Source organism: Dermacentor albipictus, chromosome 1, assembly GCF_038994185.2.
Source record: "Dermacentor albipictus isolate Rhodes 1998 colony chromosome 1, USDA_Dalb.pri_finalv2, whole genome shotgun sequence".
Classification (NCBI taxonomy): Eukaryota; Metazoa; Arthropoda; class Arachnida; order Ixodida; family Ixodidae; genus Dermacentor; species Dermacentor albipictus.
In genome coordinates this window covers 357,061,160-357,068,314 of record NC_091821.1, presented here as the reverse complement: position 1 = coordinate 357,068,314, position 7,155 = coordinate 357,061,160, and the positions used below count along the sequence as shown (strand labels likewise).

General features: G+C 49.4%; 1 protein-coding gene across 1 annotated transcript; it reads right to left on the bottom strand.

Moving 5' to 3' along the window:
- Nucleotides 1-683: 683 nt before the first annotated feature.
- On the bottom strand, nt 684-2,187 carry LOC135901886 (uncharacterized). Its single transcript, XM_065431715.2, has 2 exons — nt 1,397-2,187; nt 684-769 (listed from the first exon to the last, which is right to left on the bottom strand). Exon 1 carries the CDS (start codon nt 2,179-2,181, stop codon nt 1,450-1,452), a length of 732 nt encoding a protein of 243 aa, XP_065287787.1. The 5' UTR covers nt 2,182-2,187; the 3' UTR covers nt 684-769; nt 1,397-1,449.
- Between the last annotated feature and the right edge of the window lie 4,968 nt (nt 2,188-7,155).

Genomic DNA, 7,155 nt, shown 5'->3' with positions numbered 1-7,155 from the left:
CGGCGCGGGTGTTTGCTGCCGTGTCGCGCCCATCACGGCAGGCAAAACATCATTTGCGCCCGCAGTATTGTGGAAGTTCTGACGCGATAGACGAGACGGTGTCTGTCTCGCATAATTAAACGAGAAAAAAAATATACCTCTGCAAGGCTCATTCTCCTAGTTCAGCTTATGCTCAATGTATACCTGACAGCGGCGTTGCAACTTATTCAGAGAATTATGACATGCAAGACCTGCAAGTGTGCTTCCCCTAAATTTTTTTTGTAACCAAGGTGGCAGGTCTAGGGCTATAATTGTAATTGAGGTGTCCACATGGCGTCTGGCGACGTCATTACTGCCGCCTTCCGTTAGCCCCACCGTCAAAGCTTTCAAAATGCGTGTTTAGCTGTGCGAGAAAGCCTGCTTGCGAAATATTTCGTCTGAAATTTTTTGCCACGTACGGTTATACAGCGTCGCCCAAGTTTTTAACCTGATGTGGAGCTGTTTACTTAGTATTGTCATCTTTCTCTTTGCAAGTGTTTTCTTTTCCCGTTGGTACTCAACTTTCTGTCAATAACCATGACGACGCCCTCTTTTTTTCGAGCAGCACTCCACGATGGACAGTCTATGAAACGCCCGTGAACAGTTCTGCAGGCTTACCGATCGTTATTATCGTCGCTATTTGGTATTATTGATGGAACTCGCAATTTCAACATATAATGTATTTTCACTAATAAACAGACGTTGCGTTGAGGCTGAGGCCAATCTTGTGAGCACGATGTCCGATGTATACCTGCAAAAAAAAAGTTAAAACGTGACTAATTGAAGCATGTATTCATGCGCGTTTCCTTGAGAAGACTGGAAGTCTTGTCCATTATAGTATATTCTGCCCGAAGGCTGCTTTTTCGTATACTCCGTAAGACAGAACGGTGTGGAAGTCAGCAAGTAAGAGTTGCTCTTCATATGATACGACAATTCACATATTATTCTGTGCCTGTTACAAGCCAGAAATACAGATTCAGGTGGCCAGAGCGCGTGTACAGGTGTGACATTCAACCTGACCCTGCGCACAGACTCGATACATCCGCCGAGCCGCGATTAGAGAGCTATAGTGCGACAGCATCTGCTTACAGCATATCAACTCTCAAAACAATCGTTTTTGCTGAAGCTACTTCAGTGATTTTAGGAAACATTTTCTTAATATTTTGAGAAACACGGTGAAGTTTTAGCACCAACAAAGCATCTCCCCTTGCGCGCACACTTCTTGTCCGAGCTCTGCTTATACAGACAACCGAAAACAATATATTCAACGTGGAATGACATCGCGCAGTTTTCCAGACATAAAACTATGGCGATGGTAGCGTTGCGGGTCACGCTAGCTATATATGCCAAATTCGCTGTAAAGGGTGTCAATACGCACACGAGTCTGTAACATATGGCGTCGTGGACGTTACATCCGTGCGGTACCATGGGTCATGTCGGCAGCTGCCGCTTTGCGGATGCGGCAGTTGACCCGTTGAGGCCAACGGTCGCTGGAATATCCGACTCCACGGTTATACTGGAGTTGAGGTCCACCGTCCATTCCCGTTCCTCCAGCTTGTCCAACCAGGACGCCTGTGCAGTCGCGTTTCGGCGCCGTCCTGCGTCGGCGCCCAAAGCCCGCTGGCGCGCATCCGTCGCCGTTCCGTCCGCACCGTTGTCAGCACCGCGTTTCTTTTGGCTGCCGGTGACCACAGGAGGCGCGATCGCCGGCGCCTGTAGCATGAGGCCGGCGGCCGCCTCGGTTGCGCCCGGATCGGGATCGCTTCCCGCGACCAGCCGCCGGCTCGTGGCGAGCACGGCAGACACGATGAGTCCGATGAAAACGCACAGCGCGAGCGTGACGAGCACCGAGGTCAGGCCTTCCTTGCTGCCCTGCTGCAAGCGCTCCAGAAGGTCCGCACTCGAGGCAGCGAGGTGTAGCTGATCTTCGTAATCGCGAGCGCCGCCGGTCGATCGCGCCGGCGACGGCGGCACGCGGAACGGACGACGTTGCGGTCCGGCCGCGGCGTGCCGGTCGACGCCGAGGTCGAAGCACGTCCGCTCGGGCCGAGGCGGGGCCTCCCGTCGATGGAGGTTCGGCGGCGCCTCCGTCGCCGACGGCAGACCGCCGGGCCTACGGAACTGGCTGAGGGCGCCGGCCTCGTTCCGATCATAGTTCATCATCTTCTTCTTCTTCAGGAAAAGCGCACGCGGGCAGCACGTGAAATCGGGCGATGATTACATATACGACTGGCGATGCGGCGCACGCCTCAAATTTATGTCACTTCGTGTTTTCGACGCTAAAGGGTTTAGATGTGGCACGAAGCTTCACAGCTGCGGTGGTTGATTATTTTACCTGAATAATATGGTGGATAAATGTAACTCATATAAACAAAAACAAGCGTGGTGAAACAAAAAAAGGTCTACAATGTACGTTGTGACGGTGCTTTGACAGAGAAGCTCTAAACGACAACTATTATGAGTACCCATTGCGACGTAGGTTGAAATTTTTCATGTGACGACATTCAGATGTGCTTTGCCTAATTATTAGCCTAAAATATTTCGATGGCCTGAAATGTGGCTGAAAAAAGGCCAGAAAGCTCGCCTTCGCGCAGAGCGTTTGCCGCTAGCGTTTCCCGTTAAAGATTGCGGTTGCATAAGCTGCAGTTGCTGGGAGGCGGAAACTGCAGCTTTTGCGCATTGCCTATACAGTTGACTGGAAGCGGCAACTGCAGCATACGAAGCAGGGCGTGACGTAACTACCCTTTCATACGTAGAAGAAAAACCCGCCTAGCAAATTTGTGTTCCGATAGCGCTATGGAAAGGCCACGCATAGTTTGGAGTCCCGAAGAGCAGTGTGAACACAGCGGCGACGGGAGCAGCAACGTCAATAGGCACAACGGCGTCGTGGTTAGGCTAGGTAGGACGCAGCGGTTTCTGCCCAAAGCATATCACGCACAGTTAGGACGCCTGAAGAGCAGCGCGAATACGATGAGCGATGAAAGGAACAGCTAGGTCAACATATATATACATTTAACAGCGTCTTGCTCAAGCTCGGCAGGACCCAATTCAAGGCCGTCGCATTGGTCTAGCGGATCAGGGGATACCACAGCTTCGCTGGCCAACCACTTTAATTCACAGCGTGGATTGGAGTACATCTATTTTTTTTTTATTTCTTTAATAGTACACATTTGGGGTGCGATCTTGTACGCGTTCCAAACTCGAACGGAGGCGGTCCGTTCTTTCCGTCGCGAAATTGGCGGTCCGTTCCGTTGCGTTTGTCCGATAGCAGACAACACGTAATGATTGACAGCAGATATCAGTCATGGCTTTCTTCGCCGTTCAAACTGACCAACCATGTGCGGCTCGGTGGAACGGACCGCCTCCGTTCTATTTTGGAACGCGTACAAGATCGCGCCCTTGATGTTTCCCGTCAATAACAAGTTCGTATATCGTCTATTTTTTTTTAAATTTTGCTATCATGAGCATCTGACTGTTTTGATCAGCTGTCAGATGAACGCGTGCATTATGTTTCTGTGCGAATTATCGGTTGGCTCGCTCAAGTTCTGCGCATTCGCAGTGGCTGTTGTTCTGAGAGTTCTTGCATTGTCGATTTACGTTACTTCTTTCTTCTTCTTTTTTTTTGGGGGGGGGGCGAGGTGGGTCCTTTTGTTGTTGTTGTTGTTGTTATAGTCCGCAACTTGCGTTATGTGAAATCCACTGTGTGCAACAAAGAGAGAGAGAAATTTATTTATAGAAAGGCAGATAGGTCGGTCTGCGCTCTAACTTGCTCTGGCCTGCTACTCTACGCTGGGGAAAAGGTACAGGGAGGAAAAGGGCTGATTAATGATGATGATGACGATATGAGGAGGAGGTGCGTATATACAAGTTCGCAACGTTGTGGCATCTCTAAAGCCGCGCGTCGAGCTTAGTGGCTTGTAGAAAGGCTATAGCGGCACTTATTATCAGGGCACTTGTTACCAAGGGCCTAAAATAAACTCGTCTGATAGCGGTCTCTTATCGACGTTTGCAATAGAAGAGACCAGGGGCCCTATAACGTAAAACTATTCCAATATGTTTCTATTCCAATCTCCTGACGTCAAATTTGCGTAACCACCAACGCAAGCACCGGGCGGTCACCCGCGTGGTTGTCTGAACAGGCCAATCAAACGCTCTCCTCGTTCATAGGAGGTCACTTTTGTTTGCTTGAAAAACGAATAACGTTGCCTAGACTGAGCGGCTTGTTGTATCTAATTGGCTGACAAGAGGCGAGGAGAACGCTCAAGTGGAGAGGGATTCACTGGGGCAGAGCCAGTGCACTGAAAGTCGATAACCGGACGAGGAGGGTGGTGCCGGCGTGTACGATTAGTCGGCTTTCCCTTACTTAGCTTGCGGTGGCTGGTTGAAAATCGCGGCGGCATGCAACGGAAGCTCCAGAATGACGCTAAAACGGACCCTCAGCAAAGAAGAGTTGGCAGAATTAGGGGGGTAAACGTACCGAAAGTGCTCGAAAACGTTTCACGGCCACGCAAGAAGCTTTATTATACGCAAATACACACATGCTCTCCGGCAGATGCGAGTAGCCAGCGTCTGAGCGATCGGCGGCAACCATCTTCTATTCCTTTCGGAACGGGGCAGCCTGCGGCTATTCCGAAGAAAATTCAGTTTTGTTCGGCATATTAATGCATCTTTATCGCGTACACGTCACATTGACGCGGTGATTTCTCGCGGTTTTGTGACGTCGCGTGACAGGCAGGTGGAGTGGGTGCAGCCCGAAAACTTTTTACCAATAGCCTAGGGCTAATGGCGAAAAGTGGTCGAATCAGAAATAACTGTTTTTCTTTTTTCTGCCAAATCATGCATAATCAGTGTGTACACATCATATCAAATGGGGAGGTATCGCGGTTTTCGTAACGTCGCGTGACAGACAGGTGAAGTGGGGGTGGTCGAAAAAAGTTTTTGACCAATCGTGGAGGGCTGATAGCAGAATTGGAATAGAAAAGTTTGGAATAGTTTTACGTTATAGCACCCCAGTTTCTGTCGGTCTTACGCGTACGCGGGACAAACGCAAAATATATGGTCAGCTGACAGTATTCACAATTTGGACTAGTATTACTGCAACCTATGAGAGGTCTATAACGCTGGGTGAATGCGACACCAGGGCGAATCCGGTGCACCATGCTTGTTTGGCTTCTTTTGAGCTTGTGAGGCATACTGAATTTCATTTGTGGGTCCCATTTATGCACTCGCTTGTGTCGTCGATCTGGTGGGGTCCAGTCGGAAAGAAATCGTAGTGCCTCCCGGATTGCAAGAAGTTCTGCGGCAGTTGATGTTGATCTATGGTCTAGTTTAAACAAAGAGAGAGAGAAAGAGGGTCCAGTCGGAGAGAAATCGTAGTGCCTCCCGGATTGCAAGAAGTTCTGCGGCAGTTGATGTTGATCTATGGTCTAGTTTAAACCGCCATGCGACGATCATATGTGGGATGACGAAAGCTGCAGTGGAGGCATATGTTGTGACAGAGTCATCGGTATACACGTGCACAATATATCCATACTCTGCATAAATGTGAAACAGGGTAAGTTGCTTGAAGCCAATGGATGTAACGGATGACCTTTTTTTTGTAATTCCAGGGATCTGCAGATTAACGAAAGGTTTAGGCGGGACCCACGGGGTACTCTCGGAATACAGGTGGGAGAATATCTTGACGGTAGAATATTATGATGATGCGATAGAGTCCTTGTAAAGCTGCAATCTGGGCTGGTGGCAAGGAGCGATGACAAAGGATGGCGTCTGTGTCGGGTCAACACACGAAGGTATACATTCAAAGAGTTTCGAAGAGCAAGTATGCACCAATAGAACAAGCACGAGCTTCCGCTATTGTTCCATTGGTTGGCGTTGACACGACCTCGACCGGGTGAGGTGGCTCTTCACCTCAAGAATCAGGAAACGACGACAAAGCCGGGCATCGTGATGATGGGAAAAGAAGTAGAAAACATTCTCTTCACTTCATTGGTACATGGTTGTGACTCTCATCCGGGTTTCGAGCGGTTCTGCTTAACACGGTGGCCAGGAGGGCCTTAAATGACCCCTTGCGGTCTGGTGGTCGTCGCTGTCTTCTTAGGGAGCCTGTGAAATTATTAGTGCTTTCGTCAGGTTCTGTCGTCGACGACCTCCTGCCCTTCGGTTTGTCTTCTCTTCGTCCTTCCCTTTGTGTCAGCTCGGAGAATAAAAGGGGTGACGCTGTTTCTGAGAAGAGGGCAGTTATGTCGACATGGAGCCGCCCGCTTGAATGCTTCTCGAACTTGACAGGTCGGTGTCCAGGCTTATCATAACAGTCTTTTTTGCGACGCGGCAAATCATCTTGTCATGGGAACGTATACGCCTGAACGTCTCTCACACCTACTTGACAGGTCGATCATAACAACGTGGATCGTGGGAGGCCCAAACATTTGCGCAATGCTTGAGCTTGAATGCTCTCCAGCGTGCGCATACAGCTACGTTACCGGCAACACGCAGACACGCTTCTTAGCCGATCCCCCGTTGTGGGCGTGTGCCGTATAGCACGAAATAATAATCATCGTCAATACACGGCGACCATCTCAAAGACGTATAGCATGGTGTTATGTACCACCTGCATCTTGGCCGATGCGTACCCCATCAAGAAGCGGGCGGCACAAACCGTGTCAACGCCAACTAATTATTTGAGATGGTCGCCGCGTGTTGATGATGATTATTATTTCCATACCACGGCACATACTCACAACGTGGGATCTGACAAGAAGTGGCCCGTACAGCCTGATCAAGTACACAATGGGCAGCTTGCCATGAGTGATGCAACACACTCTGTCCTGTTTTACATTTAAATGGGCCAAGCCATTATAGGATAAATAAACGAATACATGATTAATGAAAAGGCCTGGGTGAAATATTCACTTTACGCGTAGGTATACTAACGGACCATGTCTTAGCTCTGTCTTTTCATGCATAGTCATCTTATCGCATCTGGTTGCATTGCATGGTCGTTCTTTCCTGTTCAGCTTTAATTCTGCATATTACGCGCTCGTCTTTACACTTTACTCTGCCGCTACAGGTGCGAGTACGTACAGAGGGGCGCGTAATCTTCTTTGCTATTTCCGCCCAAGAGTTGCACGTGCGGGT

Excerpts from the sequence above, each read along its gene's own strand:
- LOC135901886 (XM_065431715.2), bottom strand. The coding sequence starts at position 2,181 with ATGATGAACTATGATCGGAACGAGGCCGGCGCCCTCAGCCAGTTCCGT.